Here is a 22,463-nt window from a genome sequence, read left to right as displayed (position 1 = left end):
AGTGAGTTTGAAGATGACTTTAATGAGATGGTCATAAGCCCAATCCTTGTCTCAAACATCAGTGCCATACACAATGCTGAGCAGCACGACAGCCCTGACACACGAGATGAGGTTTTCACTTTCATCGAGGTGAAACGTGACCGGAAAATGCTGGTGAAGCTCCGTGTCAAAGTCGATACAGGAGCCCAGGGCAACACAATACCCCTGAGAATGTACCGCCGCATGTTTCCAGACAGACTTGACTCTGGTGGATTTCCAAGTTCTGACTCTACATCCAACCATAAAGCCATACTGACTGCTTACAACAACACAAGAATAAAGCAATATGGTTCTATTTCCCTTCCCTGCCGGTATGATGGAAGTGCCTGGGTGACAGCAGATTTCTTCGTCGTGGACTCTGACGTCCCAGCAATCCTTGGTTTGCCCACTTCTCGCAAACTGCAGCTTGTGACTCTGCACTGTGCAATAACGACACCACAGTGCCCCTCTATCAGCTGCACTCAGGATCTACAACGCCAATACCCTGACCAGTTTGACAGGATTGGTAACTTCCCTGGCAAATACCACATCGTCCTGGATGAAAATGCCCACCCTACAATCAGTGCTCCCCGCAAATGCCCCATAAAGATCAAAGATGAATTGAAGTCTGAGCTAGAGAACATGGAGCAACAAGAAGTGATCAGACGCGTCACTGAGCCGACTGATTGGGTAAGCAGTTTGACAGTCTCCAGACGAGAGAATGGGAAACTGCGTGTCTGCCTCGATCCGAAAGATCTTAACAACGCATCAAAAGATGTCACCACAAAACTCCGACCATAGAAGAAATCACCCATAAGTTCTCAGGTGCCAAATTCTTTAGCAAGCTAGATGCCAAGAATGGCTACTGGTCGGTGAAACTGGATGACGAAAGCGCTCTACTCACAACATTCAACAGCCCCTTCGGTCGCTATTGCTACTTGAGACTACCCTTTGGCCTAGTGATGAGCCAAGACGTGTTCCAGCTACGCATGGACCAATTTCTCGAGAGCTGTCCTGGTGCAATTGGCATTGCAGATGACATTGTAGTTTTTGGCGCGACTGAGGCAGAACATGACAAAAATCTTCATCATCTGATGAAAGCCGCCAACCAGTACGGACTGATGTTCAATAGCTCAAAGTGTGCGATCAAGACCCCACAGATAAAGTTCTTTGGTATGATCTACGATAAGCATGGTGTACACCCCGACCCAGCGAAGGTTACAGCCATCAAACAGATCAATCCACCTCAGGATAAGACAGGACTCCAGGAATTCCTTGGCATGGTGACCTATCTCAGTCCCTTCATCCCGAACCTGTCCGACCATACATCTGACCTAAGGGCTCTCCTAAAGAAAGACATTGACTCCATCTGGTCTCCTTCACATCAGAGGGCTTTCGAGAAAGTCAAAGACCTCATCTGTGCTAAGACGATCCTCACTTACTTTGACCCCTCCAAAAAGACGACCATCCAAGTAGATGCCTCCATGAAAGGCCTGGGTGCAGCTCTAACCCAAGACGGCAAACCGGTCGCCTTTGCTTCAAAATCCCTCAGTCCGGCAGAACAACGGTATGCCAACATAGAGCGTGAACTCCTTGCAGTTGTCTTTGGATGTGAACGTTTTCACACATACATATATGGCGATCATTTCACTGTAGAAAGTGACCACAAGCCCCTGGAGATGATTCAGCGCAAATCACTAAAAGCCGCTCCTCCGAGACTGCAGCGAATGCTTCTCCGTCTCCAACCCTACGATGTCACAGTAACCTACAGACCAGGGAATGAAATGCTCCTGCCTGATGGCTTATCTCGTCTCCCTGTACCAGACGCCAATCACATAGACCTTGACCTGCATGTGACCTTTGTCCAGTTCACACAACCGCGCATTCGCTCTCTCCAACATGAAACAGCCTTGGATACCACCCTCATGACACTCAAAGATATAATCATAAAAGGATGGCCAGAGCGACGTCATGACGTCCCCAAAGCTCTCCATCAGTACTGGCCCTTTCGTGACGAGCTTGCAGTCGAAGATGGACTTATTGTTAAGGGTGAGTGCATTATCATCCCCGCTTCACAGCAACAACATGTCCTCCTCCAGCTCCATGAAGGCCACCAGGGTAGCGAAAAAACCAAGCTGAGAGCCAAAGAGTGTGTCTTTTGGGTAGGCATAACCAAAGACATCGACACACTTGTGAAAAACTGCCCAACTTGCCAGCGGTTCCAGACAGCACAACCACGAGAAACTCTTCTTCAACACACTGTCCCCACTCGCCCGTGGCAAGTTGTCGGTACTGACCTGTTCTTCTTCGAAGGTGATAATTTTCTCATCGTGGCTGACTACTACTCAAAGTTTCCATTCATCCGGAAGCTACCAGTGCCATGCACAAGCCAAGCAGTTGTAAACGCCACCAAACAAATCTTCGCCGAACAAGGTATCCCTGAGAGAGTTGTCAGTGACAATGCCAGACACTACGACTCAAAACAGTACAAAGATTTCTCCGTCTCATGGTGTTTTGACCATATCACTTCTTCACCCCACTACCCCAGATCCAACGGTTTCATCGAGCGCACAATCCAAACAGTCAAGAAAACCATACGAAAGGCTCGATCCAGTGACAGTGATGTAAATATGGCACTCCTCTGTCTTCGAACGACCCCAGTTGACCATACTATTCCCAGCCCAGCTCAAATCCTCTACAACAGAAAACTCAGAGGCAACTTACCTGCGAAAATCCACAACTCCCTCGCAGCTCGTGACAAGATCCAAGAGCGTTTGTATGAGCGTCAGAGTACCCAGAAACAATACCATGACAGACAAGCCAGAGATCTCCCTCCCCTACGGTCCGGTCAAACCATCTCCATTCTTGACCCCAACAGTGGCCGTTGGACACCAGCCACTGTAGCGGAGAAATGTCATGAACCGAGGTCATACATAGTCCGCACCCCCAATGGAAGTATCCTCCGTCGCAACCGCAGACACATTCGTGACTTGGAACCAGTCAAGAAGCGAGTGACCTTTGACATTGACCCTCAGACACCCTCACAGTCATCGCCCCAACCTCCAGTCACCACCCCCCCACGTGTCAACACACCAACCCCACCACCTCTCCATCAACCAACGGTTCAACATCCAGAGTAGAAAACTCGCTCTGGAAGACTTGTGCGGAAACCTGAGAAACTCTCATTGTGAACATTGAACATTGAACACTCCATCATGATGCCACCCATGATATACTCAAACTTTTACTAAAAAATTTTTTCTTGCAAAAACTGATACTCAGTTTCTTACAAAAAATTCTTCTTTTTGACAAAACCAAAGTTTCTTTTATTTAAACCACACCAGACTCCTCTAGCAACCAAAGACCAATGCTTCAAACTTTTGAGTTCATTCACAGAAAACTTTTTATTTTATTTCTAAACCTCATGTGATAGACTGGAAAAAACCTCCAGTGGAATCCTAAAATACAGGATCATTAACCAACCATTTTTCTACGGATGAATGCAGTTGATTCATCATTAATTTGATCAAAGAGCACAAAAACCTGTGTTCAACATTATAATTTTGTTGTATTTAAAATCTGTGATTTTACACTGTTCTTGGATTCAAATTTTTTTTTTTAAAAGGGGGATGTCACATATCCACCCGCCAACAGAGGGCGGTGTTATTCAACATGGCTGATTAAACAGTTGTAACAGCTCAGAAGTCTCCTCGTTCCTCAATCCTTATTTAGGCCACATGCCAACAAACGGCATACCAAGTATTTTGTTTGAAATGCGCTCAATAACAATACGCCTATTGCACCAAACTGCCTTTGCCATTAGTGCACAGATGTTCTTTTTTTTGCATTGTGTATTGAAATTACAAATAAATATATCTAAGCAAATATTTGTTCTTCCCTTCCCCGATTTGCAGGTAATTGTAGCAGCGAGGATTACCGGTGCGACGATGTATGTATTAGCCCAATGCAAAGATGCAATGGATTCCGAGATTGCGCAGACTTTACGGACGAGTATAATTGTTGTAAGTATTGAAACAGTATTGAGCCGTAAACTTTGATAACTTTAAGTTTCACTTGTTCCTTCCTAGGCTCCGTAGGTTTTGAAATGGATTTGAGGAAATGTATGTGCATAGGCTGTGCAATTCTCGCACCTATCGGAGAAATTACATAATCCTTTGTGATTATATTACCATGAACAAACTTAAACTAGAATATAGGTTACTCATAACGATTTTTATTAAATTAGTTTTGTAATAAAAGCACACGTGGTTAGTTTTTTAAATGTTATTGAAACAAAACTATTATTGTAGGACAAGTAAGATTGTTTAATCCCAATTTTCTAGAAACCCCTTCAACGCCTTGATAATGTGCAACCACTAAAAAAAATTAAAGCGTGATGCAGTTTATAAACCTGATGCATTGCCGTTGTCAAGCCACCATCTTAAACAGGTAAACGGACAAGGAAAGCACAGATTTGTACGCGCAGTGCACATAATTCCCCAACCTCCTTTTGATTCAAACTTATTAGGCATGCTTTCTTACAGTTAACCAGAAATGTATTAGAAATAACAATACGCTAAAACTGGCCTTATTAAATAACAACTCCCCTGTTACGATTTGAAATGCTTTTAACACTGAGTATACGACAACCTTGAACCTGTAACAATATTTTAACGTCAGTATGACCTTGTACATTCTTTGAATTTTCTGGCAGGCAAGATACTGCACTGGTCAAAATGGTCGTTGACATTTGTGTCATAATTTCCACATAAATTCAAGAGTTATGAAAGTAAAAGCTGGACACTTTTTGAGATGTGCCCCCTTTCATAATAACAAAAGATGATAAGAATTAGACGGTGCAAACTCCATAAAATATAGAATTGTATGTTTTCTTCCATTAGACTGTGTACAAATTATGCATGGGGCTCTTTTGTCAACATGTGATGTCACAGGTCACATCGTATTTAATTTATATCTTTTTTGTTCACAGTGCCATGTGGGAAAACTGAAATTGAGTTGCAGAACGGAACCCAAACTTCGTCGCTCTTGTTATCACCAAATTATCCAGAGAACTATCCGAATGATCTTGCATGCTTCTGGCTCATCACCGCCGACGCAGACGCCGTAATTTCCATTGAATTCTCCCTCCTGGATTTGGAGCAAAACTATGACTACCTCACCATTGGCAACGGGGCCCATGCCAGCGACGAGGCTTCCACCATTGTGACGTTATCGGGCAAGTTCAGCAGCGTCCGTGTCCTGACACAAACTTCAGAAGCCTGGGCGCATTTCAATAGTGATGGATCTATAGCCAAAGAGGGATTTTCATGCACGATATCGCAAATAAATCCCAACGGTGAGTGTGTGAGGTTATTGCGATACTGTATATAATAGCGTTTCAACAGAAACATTTGGTTGACCTTCGGGGCCTTTATGGTAAAACAGCCTAACTCAAGGGTGGTTTCTTATATAATAAGATAATTTCTTGGTAAATTGAGCGGTTTTTTTCTAATTCAAAAGCTCAAGGGACACATATACTATGTGTGTGAATACTGTCATGTCTTATCTCACTGAAACTATTTTTATAGTACAATGTTATTTTGATTGCAAAACGGCTTTTCTTGACTCGTTTTCGTAAAATGCCCTTTTTCAAGGAAAAATGCCATATACAGTAGGAAGGCCGGTCGTGAAAAAACCTTATCATTGATATTTTTTGAAGATAAGTGGACCTTATTGTATTTTTGTTATATCAATATAAACTGTGATATATTTACTTTGGCCCACTTGGCTTCACCCAGCTAATACATATTCAGTACTGTCTACTTTGCATACACTGATGTCAAAGATCACACCATGACCTGCATTCCCAGGGATTAGTAAATGAAACGTTTTTCCAGTATGCCAGCTCCTTTGCAGTGTGTGTATTTCTTGGCTGTAAACTCATGCCAAATACACCACATAAACGACAGGGGAAAATGAATGAACGCCAGTATAGGGCTAGATAGCTCAGTTGGTAGACCACCGGTGTCGCATGCAAATATGTCCTCTATGCAATGCTATCCGGAGGACATTATTGCATATGCAACGAACTCGGGAGAGCAACGAACGCTATCACCGCAATATAACAATAACGACTTGTCCACAAGTCTGTTTCAGGCACGATGCCTTCTATTTCTCTGGCAACCTGAGTGAAAGTACAACTTTGTATGTAACAAGGGTGTTCATTATTTGTTTTTTTGCAACTTCATTGACCAATTGAGCTAAATATTTCTCAGATTTGTTATGTTATATGCATGTGTTTGGATACCCCAAGTGAGAATACGTCCTTTGACAATAACCAAAAGTATATTCTGCCTTTAAACGAACCAAAAGTGTGGAACAATAATTTAAAAAAGAAAATTACAATCTGAGGCTTTTACAAAAAAGATTGTAAGGGAAATTAAAGGCAGTGGACACTATTGGTAATTACTCAAAAAATGTATTGGCATAAAACCTTACTTGGTAACGAGTTATGGGGAGGGTTGATAGTTTAAAACATTGTGAGAAACGGCTCCCTCTAAAGTGACGTAGTTTTCATGAATTAGATTTCGAAACCTCAGAATAAAACAAATAAAGTTCACTGAAACGTATAAGCTTATTAATTGAAGATTTTATCTTTTTCAAAACAGGAACAGGTGTTTGTCGAAGTGATGAGTTTTCTTGCGGGGAAACTACAGGTGGCACTGTCTGTCTTGGCATGGAGGAAGTGTGCAATGGTTATGCTATTTGTAAAGATCAATCTGATGAGTTGAATTGTGCTATTGGTGAGTTAAAAAAAATCATGGAATATTATCTCCTTGGAGGAGTTTGTTGTTATTATTGTTATATTCCAAGGTGTTCCAGCATTGTTACCATTATGGTTTGTAATGGACTCAGGTTTTGAATTTCCCAAGTGGGAATCTGACCGGGATCCCGTTTGTGAACTACCCCCCCCCCCCACCCCACCCGCAGGGAATCCCGGTTTTCCCAAATGACCTTTACAGGGATGCCTAAAGAAACCACGATGTAACCGTGATTTCCCGATTCAGGCGGGATCCTGGCGGGATCACAGTGGAATCCCATGTTTGATCTTCTGTGGAGATGGATGAAGAGGTTGTTTTTAAAATCTGTTTAGTTTAGTGTGTTCTGTTTTTGTGTTTGTTTTAATGTACCTACATGTGTGTTTGTGAACACGGTCTGTTTTATGTGGGTTTTGGTGTACTATTTTGGTCTATTTGTAATAATGTTTTCACAAATTTTGTGTAACAGTTATTTTCAAGTTTTTATATATTTATGTTTATTAGAGTTTTTCATGATACCTGTAAGTGTGACGGCTATCCGCTGTTGGATATCAATATAAAGGAGAAAAAAGGAGCAAAGCTTGTGATGTAGAACTGAGAACATTCCTTCGTCGACGCAGTAACTGATACCAGGTTCCCGGTGGGAAACCGGTGTGGCGGTTTCAACTTTCCGCCGTGTTCAGTTTTCCGAATGATCAAATACGGTAACATTACGTCATGCCACGCCTGCGCACAGCAAGCGAAAGTAGTCAATTCTTAGTACCGTACTGAGTCCCGGAAAACTGAACACGGGGGAAGACTGAAACCAAGATACTGTCGGGATTATTCTATGCCTGAGGAATCTTGGTGGAATCCCATTTTCAATGGGAATGATCACTCTCACTCTGCCATGACAAACGGTTCTCGGACATAAAAATGTTGTTTTAGGTTTTCGCGTCAATTTCGGATAAATGAGCAGCCAATTTAACCACCAAGCTGTTCTATTTCGCGCGAAATCGAATGCAACTGAAACGGGTCATTTGATTTTGATTTATGGTCAGTCAAATGTAATGTTGCGTCATTCGATTTTACAAAATAATCATTAAATTAAACAGTTCACCAAAGCAGCATTCAAATTTGCAGACGCTTCTTGAAGAGTGTGTGTCTCGAAAAAGAATGACGATATGCAAAATTGAACAGAGTGCTAAAGGAATTTGACTCGACTCAAAACAAAATTGAATGGACGAATTCTGATTTTGAAACGCAGTTACAAGCAGAGAGGCAAAACAATTTTAATTCGAACGCATGAACATGAAATTGACTGCGTTTTTGCCGAATTTGACTGAGAAAACCTATATTATGTTTGTGTTTCAGGCAACTGTGGAGGCCAGGTTATTCGTGTCTTCGACGAGCAAGTCAATTTTACCTCTCCTGCGTTTCCAACCCAGTACCCGTCTGATACTTTCTGCACCTGGCAAATCATTCAAGGCTGGCCGGCTCCACTGATCTTTAGAGTTGTGGAGTTCGCTCTCGAAGACGGATTTGATTTCGTAACATTTAGCATCGGGGACTCCCCTGGTTTAATAGAAGGGTTCACACTTACTGGTACAAATTCCAAGATTAAGAGTCTTGTCTTTGAAGCCTCTGTCTGGGTAACATTCATCAGTGACTCGTCGGTGGCTTTTCGGGGATTCTACTTCTTGATATATCATCTCGATGAAGATAAGGAAGGTAAGCGTTTGCATTAAGGTCCCATCGAATGTCTAAGCCGATGGGGTTAGAGCATATGACATACTGTGCCAAACCAGATGAAAGCAGATTTCAATGTCAAATAAGTAAATAAGAAAAAAAATTGATTAATTGGTGTTATTTATTAGTAACAAAATGTGAAATGACATTCCCTTGGCTCAGGACAAACTTTCATGGTTAAAATGGCAAACCTGTGATCAGTTACTTATTCACATGAAAACTGATGCCAATGTCAAATCAGTAAATAAGAAAACAAATTGATTGATTAGTGTTATGTTATAGTTACATATGTGAAATTACATTCCCTTGGCTCTTGACAAAAATGCAAAGTTTAAATGGCTAACCTGTTATCAGTTACTGATTCACATGAAAAGTGGCGCCATTGTCAAATCAGTAAATAGGAAGAAAAAAATGATTATTGAGTGCTCCAGGTTACAGAATGCGATTTGAACTCGCTCTGATTTTGAAAATGTCATTCCTCTGGCTGTAGACAATAATACAACTGACAAACCTGTTAACTTATACTGATACACACGAAAGCAGATGTCAATGTTGAATCAATATTAAACAATGAGAAGAATTAAAGGCAGTGGACACTATTGGTAATTACTCAAAACAATTATTAGCATAAAACCTTACTTGGTAACGAGTAATGGGGAGAGGTGTATAAAACATTGTGGGAAACGGCTCCCTCTGAAGTGAAGTAGTTTTCGAGAAAGAAGTAATTTTCCACGGATTTGATTTCGAGACCTCAAGTTTAGAATTTGAGGTCTCGAAATCAAGCATCTGAAAGCACACAACTTCGTGTGGCAAGGGTTTTTTCTTCTTTCATAGTTATCTCGCAACTCCGAAGACCAATCGAGCTCAAATTTTCACACAGGTTTGTTATTTTATGCATATGTTGAGATACAGCAAGTGAGAAGACTGGTCTTTGACAACTACCAATAGTGTCCACTGTCTTTTAGTATAATTACTTGGAAGTGTCGTGGCCGAGCGGTTAAGAGCACCGAATTCAAACTCTCTTGTTTCTGATCAGCAGAGTGTGGGTTCGAATCCCCAGCCGTGACACTTGTGTCGTTATTAAAGCAAGACACTTTACTGTGGCTGCTAAATGCGCCATAGCACCTTGTAAACACTTATAAGGTGCTACATAATTGGGTCTCATAATTCATCTTCTCTGAAAGTGTGTATATACTCAGCGCCTTGAGTACCTTGTTTGGTAGATACGTGCGCTATATAAAACTCTTCGATATGATTGTTATTGTTATTACTTATGAGTTACAGCTTGCCAGTATGACGAATTTGATTGTGGCAATGGGCTCTGCATCGACTTGGCCGCCGAATGCAACGGTTTCAACGATTGCCAAAATAACCGAGACGAGTATGATTGCGGTAGGCCATTATACAAATTTCACTTAGGACACTGGTAATTTCTCAAAATATTTGTTGGGGGCACTTACTTGGTTTCAAGCAATGGAGAGCTGTTGATAGTACAACACATTGTAAAAAACGGCTCCCCTGTGAAGTAGTTTTTGAGAAAGAGGTAATTTTTCACTCGATTAGAAAAACAATTCAACTGAAGCCTTTCATTATGCGTTAGCACACGCAACAGGAGTGTGTTTTCTTTCATTATTCTCTTGTGAAATTGATGACCAATAATGAGCCCAAATTTTCACAAGCTTGTTAGTTTATACATATCACCACGTGAAAATACTGGTCTTTGACAATTTAACTAAATGTGTCCAGTGCCTTAAACTGTAAACTAGTTCAGTGGTGATCATAGAGCTATATATATTGACTAGAGCGCTGACACCCCGATATACACGCACTAAGGTTTTGAAGCCGTGTGGGTGCATCCAGGATTTTATACAAACCAATACAAAGCTTGAAATTTTGTACGGCAATTGTACGGCTATTTGCATGATAGTGCGTTTGTTCTTTTGTGTCATCGAACCAAAAAATGCAGCAAATGTAAACGCACACTCCGAGTTGATGAGCGTACAAACTGCGAGCGTCATGTGTGTCATGTTTAAAAGGGGCGTATACTTTTTTTTAGTACGTCAATCAATTTGAACATACAGCTTTCATAGCGCGGAAGTACGCAAATGGACAGTCGTGTATGTAAGCGCCCACGCCGAATGTAAAAAAAAAATCGCGGCAATGTGTGTTCTCCTTAAATTAAGATCATTCTGTATCACGCAACACATCAAACATGTCTGCGCCCAGGGTGGCTTCAAAACGCAGAGCAAGTTAGCGCTCTAGTCATATATATAGCTCTATGGTTGTGTGGCAGAGAGATATTATTTTTTTGTTTTACTAATCTAGAATATAGATAACTTAGATTTTTATTAGTTTTATTAAGATGCCTTATTTTTCTATTTTTTTTTTTTACGTTTTACACCAGCAAAAACACTCAAAGTTACTAAAAAGTACTATCCACAAAATAAAACTTTTAACTGAGCAATACAAATAAATACAAATTTTAAGAATTTTATAAAAATCTAAACCAGGATATACATTTGGCAGATAAGCCTTCTCCGAAAATTACTGCCACCACAAAATCCGACTTGGTAATTAGCACTGCAGAGCTGTTGATCATATTAGACACTGTTGGAAACGATCCCTTTGAGTAATGTGTAGTTTTAGAAGAAAGAAGGTCAACAATTTGTATCTGAGAAGGTCTGAGTCATGAACCTTTATCAGACATATTTATGCAATAACGGCGTTTTTTCGTTCACTTCTTTTTTGCAACTTTAATGACCACTTCGGCCCAATTTTTCACAGGTCTGAAATTAATGCATATATTGGGATCACCAAGTGATGATACATGTCTTTGACAATCACCAAAGGTTTTCCCCCACCTTTTAAATCTAACAGATGATGTTAGGTGTCCCGGTGCATACAAGTGTGACAAGCCTTTTGTGTCGTCTGATTTGCCTGTTTCATCATCGGCCACGTTGTCATCACCCGGGGTATTCATGCCGTCGACACAGGGCTCCGGTTCAGGTAGCATTTCATTCTCGTCATCCTCCTCCCCATCACAAGATGGTTACGGCAGCTCTCGATGCGTATCTGCAGCGAAGGTCTGCGATGGCAATGTCGATTGCCCTGCGATTGACGATGAAACTGAATGCGGTAAGACATAGCATCACTGTAGACAAGTAACATGTTCCAGCAAGGTGCTTTTAGCAGAAAATGGTGCTAATAAGCAGTTAGCATCACAGTAGACAAGTATCATGTTTCATAGAGTGCTTTTAGCAGAAATATGCTTAGCAATTTCTGCATAGCATCACAGTAGACAAGTATCACGTTTCATAGAGGTGCTTTTAGCAGAAAGTTATGCTTAGAAGTTTCTGCATAACATCGATCACTGTATACAAAGTATCAGGTTTCTCAGAGGTGCTTAAGCAGAAAGTTATGCTTAGCAATTTCTGCATAGCATCACAGTAGACAAGTATCACATTTCATAGATTAGCTTTAAGCAGAAAATGATGCTAAGCAATTTCTGCAGGATACCAGTCACAAGTCGTACATGTGACATGGCAGTTGACACCAGTAACCCTTTTCTGGTAATAAGCATATTTTTGTTGTGCTTAAACATTTTTGGGCAGTTCTATGTAATTCGGCATGCTCTCCTGGGCCCCATTTCATAGAGCTGCTTAAAGGAACACGTTGCCTTGGATCGGACGAGTTGGTCAAAACAAAAGCCCTGTAACCGTTTTTTATATAATGCATATGGTTGGAAAGATGTTTTAAAAGTAGCATACAATGATCCACACAAGTTTGCCTCGAAATTGCGTGGTTTTCCTTCTACTGTGCGAACTAACATGGTCGGCCATTTATGGGAGTCAAAATTTTGACCCCCATAAATGGCCGACGTGTTAGTCGACGAGGTAAAAGGAAAACCACGCAATTTCGAGGCATGTTTGTGTGGATCATTGTATTCTACTTTTACAACATCTTTCTACCCATATGCATTTTATAAAAAACGGTTACAAACGTTTTTCAAAGACCAACTCGACCGATCCAAGGCAACGTGTTCCTTTAAGCACAAAATGCTGCTTAAGCAAAATAATCAATGCTTAGTAAAATCAGAATACCGGCCAAGACTCCACTCAATTGTTATGCTAAGTAAACAATAGCTCAATACCAGCCACAAGCAATGTATATGGCATGACATTTTGGCCAGTAGCATTCGTAAAATAAGCAAGCTATTTTCGTGCTTAACCAAACTTTTTGCTTAAGCAGCTCTATGAAATTGGCCCCTGATGATGCAAGTGCATTAATAGACTGTGCAAGTCTCATGCAAGTCTCGCGCGTGTTTGGATTTCCGGGACCATTGTGGTCCCAACCTTATATGGAGTTTTACGTTGGGAAGATTTTGTTTCGTCCATTATTTTAGTTTAACGTACCTTATGACCATAACAATTACATATGTTGTTGACGATGTAATAGTAGTGACCAACATTATATAGAAGTACAAATAAATTCAACAAAATAACGAATAAAAACCAATATTAAAACTTGACCTCGGGTCAAGTTACTTGAAACAAAATAAAAATTTGTGCCCATCTCCGATCACAAAATTCTGATCTGACGCTCGTTTTGTTCGAGCGCGAGACTTTCTCAATAGCTTCCCTTTAGAACATTTGACAGGGATTCCCCGGCAGGATATTGACAGGAATCTTTTTTTCTCTTTTCGTTCTGCCATAGATGTGAAAAAGTGTCCTCCCGATTGCGAATGTAACTACCGAGAGGGTGATTTGAACGTCACATGCGCAAATGGATGGAACAGCAACAGCACACTTTTGTCAGGAGTCGCCGTGACCACAAAGTTGCTGTAAGTAGATGGAGGGTCGTTGTGGTCCAGCGTAAAGTGATAATAGGCTTCAAATCCTGGCGATTGTTTTGCCATAACATTAGAACGTTTTGCTTTTGAATTGCTCCTTGAATTTTCTGCAGAATGCTGCTGCCTTTATCTGTCTGCCACACCAGTAAACGCAATACATAATAATAGCCCCAATTCTGTGATCTCGATTCATTGGTTGTTTTCCTGCCTAAGGGCCATGTCATACGAGGCAGTTTAGAGATGAGTTATTTGTTTCTGCTGAACAGTATTCTTATTTTTATTATTGTTATTATATGAAATACATGTTCCCCCTAATTTATCTTCATAATTATAGGCAACTATCTGGAGTAAACATCTCTTCGCTTGAACCAGGAACTTTTAAGGCATTGAGGAATCTTAAAGTGCTGTAAGTGTTTAAAACTAATTTCAACTCATTTTTACAGAGCCCATTCACCTTGCATGATGCCATTGGTCACTTATTGAGTGTATATAAACAGTCAGTACCCCACCATTTTTTTTCTTCAAAAAGCAACTTAAAAAAATACACCTCTGATAGTTTTTTTCTTGTTATCAAGAGTTTTTGTGAAAGATTATGTATAGCCTGTTCGCACTTAAACAGTGTTTACCTTTCTTTTCAATATACGTACAGGTCTTTGAAGAACAACCTTATATCTGAAATAAAACAAAGCACATTTGCGAGTCTGGACTACTTATTGTGGTTGTGAGTATGTTATGATATAAGAACAGTGTTGTTTTCGTGTTTTTTTTGTGGGCTTTTTGTACTCAATAATAGATTTAATAAGTTCTAGCTAATCAACTCATATTTTCAGGTTGTCTGAAGGTAACTTTAATTGATATAAAGGGCCTTAATTTGGATGAGGATATCATCTTTAAGTCTTGATATGACTGCATTCACATCCAGAATGGCTGTAAATTGTCTTGGCTTTTAATAATAATAATATAACTTTAGATTTATATAGCGCCTACTAACTAACACTTAATTCTCTAAGGGCTTTACATTAGTGCCCTGGTCATAGGGCCAATAACATCCCTTTTTTTTTTAAAAGTTTCTCAGCTCCCTTGGGAGTATACAACCTGGGCAACAGTTTATATCGCTCCAAAGGCTTTTTCATTCACAATATCAACCTCTACCCTCGCAGGTACCCATTTATACCCCTGGGTGAAGAGAAGCAATTATAGTAAAGTATCTTGCTCAAGGACACAATCGTCACGACCGGGATTCGAACCCACACTCCGGTGAAAACGCACCAGAACTTGAATTCGATGCTCTTAACCACTCATCTTGTCTCTTCCTTTAATCACTGTTGTTCCATTTTAACAAATGTTTATTCAGTCTAGTGCCTTTTTAAAGTCAATTTTCGTAATTGCTTTGTTTGTTTAAATTTTGCAATTTTCTTATGAGATTTTAATTGATTTTATGTAAATTGTGACGCATTTCTATCTTCTGTTGTATTTTTAAACAATATACCATGGCATACATCTACTCTGTTCGTCTTCAATCTGATTAAGACAAAAACAAATAGGCCTACTGTTTGACTCGTCGAGACCACAACCGCTCTTTTCATCAGAGCCAACATGCTCCAAATTAATGGTTATATCCGCAAGTTTACAATTATAATATATATATATATACATCTAATTTAAAAAAGGAAAAGCTTCAAACATCACTCACAAATAATAGTTTGTTGTTTATTTTAGTTTGAAATAGTACTTTATTGTCTTTGTCAACAGAGATCTGTCCAACACGTCACTGGTTGAGCTGCAAGAGAATACATTTCTAGGAATGCCCAGCCTAAAGGGGATGTAAGATTCCTTTTGATTTTGTGTTTGTGTTTATTTATTTATTTAAATATTTTTGGGTCTGGATTCAAGCGACCCTTAATTGTCATTCGATATTATAAAGAATTGTATACTTATGCCCGGTACAAAAGTAAAATCCATTAAAGGCAGTGGACACTATTGGTAATTGGGTCTGTTCACACTAATTGGTCTTTTTGGTTCCAAAAGATACCTTTTTGGACTGTGACTGGGAGGGTACACAAAATACAAAATTTTTCCCTGTATTTTGTTTTGTACAATTCTCTGCTGGTAGTGAGTGTGCTTACCAAACAGTATAACAAATGTCTTATTATTTAAGAAGTTACGCAGTTTTCTTTAAGACACATTGTTTGTAACGAGGACAGACATTTTGTATTGGAATTGACTAGAAATGGATGACACAAATAATTAATTAATTGATTTACTCAAAGGTTAATTAAGTTAGACCCATTGCCCCTATTTTTATGGTTATCTGTAAAAACCAAGAGTACCTTGAGGTTTTTCAGCTGGTATGAATGTTTGTTTTTAAGATGGACAGACATATTGTGACAAATATCTGTCCATGTTATTGTGACAAATATCTGTCCATGTTACAAACCTAATATCTTCAAGATAATTCTCTGTAGTTTCTTGAGTACCCACGCAGATGTCTTGGTTTTGCCTGGAAACATTCTTTGCAGGGACAGCATTGTAGGGGACAACATTTTTGGCAATCTGTTTATATTATTATGCCTTTCTCACCATTTATGTACGAAATGTCTGTCCAACATTCCCCTGTTACAAACATAATCATCATGAAGATGATCCCCAGTTATTGCTAAAATACAGATAAATGTGTCTTGCTCTTTGCAAACAAAAACCTTGAAGTGATTTGGAATGTGCATGGGAAACAAGCTTGACAAAACTCTCGTTTATTTTTTTCACCCATTTATAAAAAAAAAGTCACATCAAATGGTCCCATTAGTGTGGACAGACCCAATTACTCAAAATAATTATTAGCATAAAACCTTACTTGGTAACGAGTAATGGAGAGCTGTCGATAGTATACAAAAATGTGAGAAACGGCTCCCTCTGAAGTAACGTAGTTTTTGAGAAAGAAGTGTTTTTCCACGAATTTGATTTCGAGACCTCGTAATTAGATTTTGAGGTCTCGAAACCGAGCATCGGAAAAAGCTCACAACTTCGTGTGACAAGGGTGTTTGTTTCTTTCATTATTATCTCGCAACTTCACAGGTTTTTTTATTTTATGCATATGTTGAGATACACCAAGTGAGAAAACTGGTCCTTGATAACTACCAATAGTGTCCAGTGTCTTTAATTAAGTCGTTGCACAATTCACCTGTAACAACGACATTTCCTTGGAACAGCGGACCAGTTTATCTTGTAATAAGTACAGCTGATAAACGACCTTGCAAAATAGGTTAGCCAGGTTTGGCTTGAAACCAAATCCACATGCAAAGTAGGGGCGAGATTTATACAACGACTTGGGTACAGAGAGGTGACAGAAACTTTACATTAAAGTAAATCCGCTAATGTTGGATGTGTTTGGTTCATTTAACTTTTAAAGGACTGAGTAAGATTTAAAATTCTATTATTTTATAATCTGTGTTCTATATTTCCTGTTCCAGAACCATCTTTGATGTTCCACTGGAAACAGTTCGAGATCATGCATTTCTTGGACTAAGTCAAATGGATACTTTGTGAGTATTTTATACACTTATTGCTGTACAACCAACATTTAATTTGGAACCTTAAAATAAATGTAGAGTCAATAAGTCTGTATCCTTGTACAAGTCTTGTTTGTCAGTGTGACATGCAGGAGATTCTGTCCTTCCAATGGCGAACTGCGTACAGCCATTTCTTCTATAGCGCCCTCTTTTGAATCGACCTCCATCAGCCCATGCTAATTTTCAAATAAGCTGAACATGTGGCGTCACACTAAATAACGCCTGATACCAGCCTCGAGTTGTTTTAAAATAAGTTTTTTTTTAGCTGAGCGTACTAAGCACCCGACCAGAGAGCTGAATTTTTTTTTTTCAACGAGCATCATTCTTGGATAGCCGAAAAGCGTTGATTTTAAGTGTTTCCTTCCCAGAGGTTATTGACGAGAGGTATCAATACAGGCCTAGAATTTCATCTTTACTAAATAGCCAACAAAGGATGATCTCAAATATATAACACAGTTTTCTAACAGCTGCAGTCCATCCAGGAAACATGAACAATATAACGAGTCTCTTATCTCAAGTTAAACATGGTAAAAAATGGGTTTTTCTCCTGAACGCTCCAAGCCAAATTTCTGCAAAAACATGGGGTCAAACAAGCTCGCGCTACAAAGGAATCATGACGTCAGTGGCGGCTATTTGGTGTGGAAATGTCAAAGCTGGAGAACTGTGTTCAAAACCAATAGGGGATAATCGTCACTGGCGTCCAGGGTCATTATAATAGATAAGCCTGTTTTGACTGTCGGCTAAAAAAGCCGCGCGGCCGGGTGCATTTTTGACTCGAGTTATTTATTACTAAATGCACATTTTGAGAGTAAAATGGTTGTTAACCGGTATCTGCGATGTCTATGTGGCCATAAAAAGGTAATAGTTGACATATTGAGATAATCTTTTATTGGCTCTTAAAGAGGCCATTTTCATTGTGAAAAGGGCACTTTATGGTTTATCTAAGAGTTAACAGGGTGCTTTGCATGGAATGGACACCAGACCACGGCCAAGACCACAGGCACGGGTGCTTGCGTGTAATTCCAGGCCTGTCGATATGGCGCGCTGCCCATAGGCTGCCCGTCTTTATCCTTGCAGATAAATACAGGGGACCAGTCTATCTTTCCATATGGAGTGACGGGATATCCTTGTGACAGTTTTGCCTTTAATGACACTGGATCTAATGTATAGGGCGAACAATAAAAATGCTTAAGGGAAATAAACACTTAATTTTGTTTTGAATCAAGCGTCGTCTGAAAATTTGTTTTCTTCTTCTCTCTTCCTTTTTTCTATAGAATTCTTGTGCGGCACGACAACAATTTACCTCGACTGAAGTTTGAACAAAAAGCATTTGACGGTCTTGTGAATCTTAAAAGATTGTAAGTATTTTTTATAACGTGGAAACAATACATTATAATCTCAGGAAGCAAAATCTCGTGCAGCAATCTCATGCTGTGTGAGACTAATTATCAGCTTTACCAATCCTCTAAAATTTCCTCAACTAAAATTGTGTACTTCAAGAATATTGCCCCTCTGAGTCTACATAACAGTTATAAATTTGAGGGGATGATATATGGTCGCTGTATGGTGCTAGTGACCCTAGCTAGATAAAAAAAAAAACAGGTAATTTTTCATTTCATTGAAACGAGTTTGTTTAATTATTTTCCATCTAGGTACGTAGATGATCATCGTATTTGCTGTTTCTTCAAAGATAAAAACGTCGACTGTAAGACGCTGGAACCGGAACCTCCCTTGTTCATGTGCAGCAATCTCATGCCAAACCTTGTCTTAAAAATCTTCATGTGGATCTTGGGGATAAGCGCCCTCGTCGGCAACATCTTCGTCATGATCTGGAGATGCCGCGAAGAGACAGCAGGTCGAGACAGTCGAAAAGTTCACTCGCTTCTCGTGTTTAACCTAGCCGCCTCCGATTCTCTTATGGGCTTGTACATGATGATCATTGCAGTTGCTGATGTGCATTTCGGTAACACTTATTTCGAGCAATCTTCGGAGTGGCAAACAAGTGTCCCTTGTAGGTTAGCTGGCTTTATTTCCATAGTTGCGAGCGAAGCTTCGGTGTTTTTCTTGACTCTTATTAGCATCGATCGATTCCTCTCCATCGTATTCCCTTTTAGCAGGAGACACATTCGTCCCCAGATGGGTCGCATTATTTCCGCTTTGATATGGATTTGCACCCTGATTGTCGGCGTGGTTCCCACCATACTTGCTTTTGACTCGACCTCAGATTTGTATGGCCTTTCAGACGTATGCATTGGGTTACCACTGATGACGAAAGTGGCGCGATATGAGACAAGAAAGCAGACAATTGATGCAGGTGGAGTCGCCAATATAACCGTTGAAATACCATATGCTGCTGAATATCGCGCCTCTTGGTTTTTCTCTATCGCGCTTTTTCTTGGCGTCAACCTGCTCTGTTTCGCTGTGATTCTCATATGCTATATATGCATATTTGTTAGCGTCAAGATGTCAATGAAGCGAGTTCGACGTCACAAAAGTAGGGACGATGAAGTTCGCATGGCAATCAAAATGGCGGCGATAGTCATGACTGACTTCATCTGTTGGATACCAGTGATAGTCATGGGTATCCTGTCTCAAAGTCGCATCGTGGAGATACCACCAGAAACCTACGCCTGGGTTGTCGTCTTCATCCTTCCCATAAACTCCTCCCTCAATCCGTACCTCTACACCATCTCGGATCTTTGCTCCCAGCGCCGACGTTCTGCTTCAACCCGGAAGAAGGACACCTCCAAATTGTCAAATACCGAGAACAAAAATAGCAACTCTATGGATACTGTTTTTACTATTGATGTTGCGACGAGCAAACACGAGTAACTAATATTGTTCAAACAATTGTGCAAAAATTGTCGCCTCTGTGTTAACCTCCATTGATCGGGGTCCCAATTTTATAGAACTGCTTTCGCACAATACAATGCTCAGAAGGTTGGGAGCAAGACTTATCAGGATACAAGCCACAGATTGTACATGGTAGTTTGGCTGTTCTTACTGTGGTTACAAATCTTTTTGTGTCATCTATTTCTGAAGCTGCTCTATGAAATTGGTTCCTTCTATCATTTTGCAAATTCTAAAAATTAATTGTTTGGTTTAAAGGCAGTGGACACTATTGGTAATTACTCAAAATAATTATTAGCATGAAACCTTACTTATTAGCACGAAACCTTACTTGGTCACGAGTAATGGGGAGAGGTTGATGATATAAACCTCCTCTGAAGTGGAGTAGTTTTCGAGAAAGAAGTAATTTTCCACCAATTTGATTTCGAGACCGTATATTGAGAACTTGAGGTCTCGAAATAAAGCATCTGAAAGCACACAACTCTGTGTGACAAGGGTGTTTTTTCTTTCATTATTATCTCGCAAATTCGACGAGCAATTGAGCTCAAATTTGCACAGGTTTGTTATTTTATGCATATGTTGAGATACACCAACTGGGAAGGTTGTTCTTTGACAATTACCAATAGTGTCCACTGCGTTTAAAGCTATTGGACACTTTCGGTAAACAGTATTGTCAAAGGCCCACACTTCGTTTATCACAACTTCTAATATATAATAACAAACCTGTGAAAATTTAGGCTCAATCGGTCATCGGAGTCGGGAGAAAGTATTGGGAAAACCCACCCTTGTTTTGGCACGTTATCGCCGTGTCATGACAAGTGTTTAAAATATTCCGTAATTCTCGATATCGAGAATTGATATTGTTTTAATGTTTTCTCAAAAAGTATCATTTCATGGAATAACATTTCAAGAGAAGTCTTACACCATTACCTTCTGTAAACCCTGTAGATTATTTGTAAATCTGTGAACTTTTTTTGTGAACTCGGTCAAACATCACAGAACTTTGTACCAGTCACGAATGCAGAGGCTCCTTTAAAAATTGTGTTCTTGTATTAAGTATATATATTTTGTTTTATCCATAATTAATAATCTTTGTTATGCAATAATGATATGAACATAATTTACCAATGTATTTTAACTAATTTACGGTTTTTAAATGTATAAATCTTTGTCAAAAATTTTTTTTTAGAGGACCTACATGTATACAACAATGGCCTAATTGACAGGTCACAATATACCTAGAAGTTTTAATCTCTTCGTAGGTACTGAGTAAAGGGAAGGCACTCGTTTGGCACTTGCTCTTTAAATGAAAGGCAGTACAAACTTTTTTAACCTTTCGCTTCAAAGTAATGTGGTTATGTTAAAAGATATCAGATTAAGACCACCAATTTTAATGTAAGAAGTAGTACTGTCGTAAGTAACGTCCCTACCCAAGATTGTGTATTCCAATTAAAGGTTATTATTCCAGCCTGGGCATATCCGCTCTGGAATTTCGGTGATATCTTAAAAATGCGACCACATTTCGACATTGAATTTTCACATGTAAGTTTTATTGCATGTACTGTAGCCATGACCGGGGGTTGCAATGTACACCACAGCTTTAAAAGACACAAGGATGCAAGTAACTGGCTTTTCAGATTAGCAGAACCATGCATGTTATAAAAACTAGCAAAAGTAACTTAAATACAGTTCTAGAAGGTATAGGTAGCCAATGAATAGATTGAAGTACCGGTGTTGTGTGATTTATACCATTAAACAAAGTAACAATCCGAGCAGCAGTGTTATGTAATATTTGCAAACTGGAAAGCTGAGTGTTGGGTAATTTATTGAGAAGAGCGTTACAAAAATCTAAACGTGATGAAACCAGAGCTGGAACAATCTTTTCAGTTGCTAATTGAGTTAAATACTTTCGTATTACACCAATGTTACGCAGCTGATAACGGACTGATTTACAGAGGGCAGAAACTTGACATGACATGGACGTCTGGTAGAATCAAATTAAACACAAAGATTTATACAAGAATTACTCAATTAATGAACAGCTGAACCTGCAATGCTAATTGATTGAATACTTATCTTATTGAGCCTTGTGAACCTTTTGCTCGAAAAATTGTACAAGGTTTAGCCTTGTGAACTTTTCGCTCTAAGAGATTCACTTTTTGCTTGAAATGTGAACTTTTCGCTAGAATTTTTTTTACAAGGCTATTAAAGCCTTTTGAACTTTTTACTTGAAAAATTGTTTGTGAACTTTTCGTTTCAACAAATTTAACTTTTCGTTCGGATGTACACCTTTTCGACAAAATCTGCTAGGGTTAACACTTTTTCGGCAAAACTTGAAAAGTTCACACGCGTTGTACACCTTTTCAGCAAACTTCGCAAAGTTCACAAGGTTATAGCCTTGTACACTTGTTCGGCAAAATTTGCTAAGTTCACAAGGTACACTTTTTCGGCAAAATTTGCAAAGTTCACAAGGTTATGTCCTTGTACACTTTTTTGGGCCAAACTTTGCACATTAGACTTGTTCACTTTTCGGCAAAATTTGCAAAATTCACAAGGCCTTGTACCCTTTTTCAGCAAAATTTGAAAAAGTTCACAAGGCCTAGTACAACTTTTCGGCAAACTTGGCAAAGTTCA

General features: G+C 39.5%; 1 protein-coding gene across 1 annotated transcript in view; it reads left to right on the top strand.

Annotated features, from left to right (window-relative positions):
* LOC139944825 (uncharacterized) overlaps window positions 1–21,972 on the top strand; it is an 80,361-nt gene extending 58,389 nt beyond the window's left edge. The window contains exons 16-28 of the mRNA XM_071941943.1: window positions 3,933–4,040; window positions 5,009–5,374; window positions 6,687–6,821; window positions 8,190–8,546; window positions 9,849–9,956; window positions 11,442–11,699; window positions 13,278–13,404; window positions 13,748–13,819; window positions 14,063–14,134; window positions 15,166–15,237; window positions 16,881–16,952; window positions 18,254–18,337; window positions 18,632–21,972. Of these exons, the coding sequence (XP_071798044.1) occupies window positions 3,933–4,040; window positions 5,009–5,374; window positions 6,687–6,821; window positions 8,190–8,546; window positions 9,849–9,956; window positions 11,442–11,699; window positions 13,278–13,404; window positions 13,748–13,819; window positions 14,063–14,134; window positions 15,166–15,237; window positions 16,881–16,952; window positions 18,254–18,337; window positions 18,632–19,811 (3,011 nt within the window). The 3' untranslated portion in view covers window positions 19,812–21,972. The remainder of the gene's footprint in view (window positions 1–3,932; window positions 4,041–5,008; window positions 5,375–6,686; window positions 6,822–8,189; window positions 8,547–9,848; window positions 9,957–11,441; window positions 11,700–13,277; window positions 13,405–13,747; window positions 13,820–14,062; window positions 14,135–15,165; window positions 15,238–16,880; window positions 16,953–18,253; window positions 18,338–18,631) is intronic.
* Window positions 21,973–22,463: the final 491 nt, after the last annotated feature.

This window comes from Asterias amurensis, chromosome 12, assembly GCF_032118995.1.
Source record: "Asterias amurensis chromosome 12, ASM3211899v1".
NCBI lineage: Eukaryota > Metazoa > Echinodermata > Asteroidea > Forcipulatida > Asteriidae > Asterias > Asterias amurensis.
Note: the sequence above shows the minus strand (reverse complement) of the source record. Positions and strands in the feature narration are given on the sequence as shown.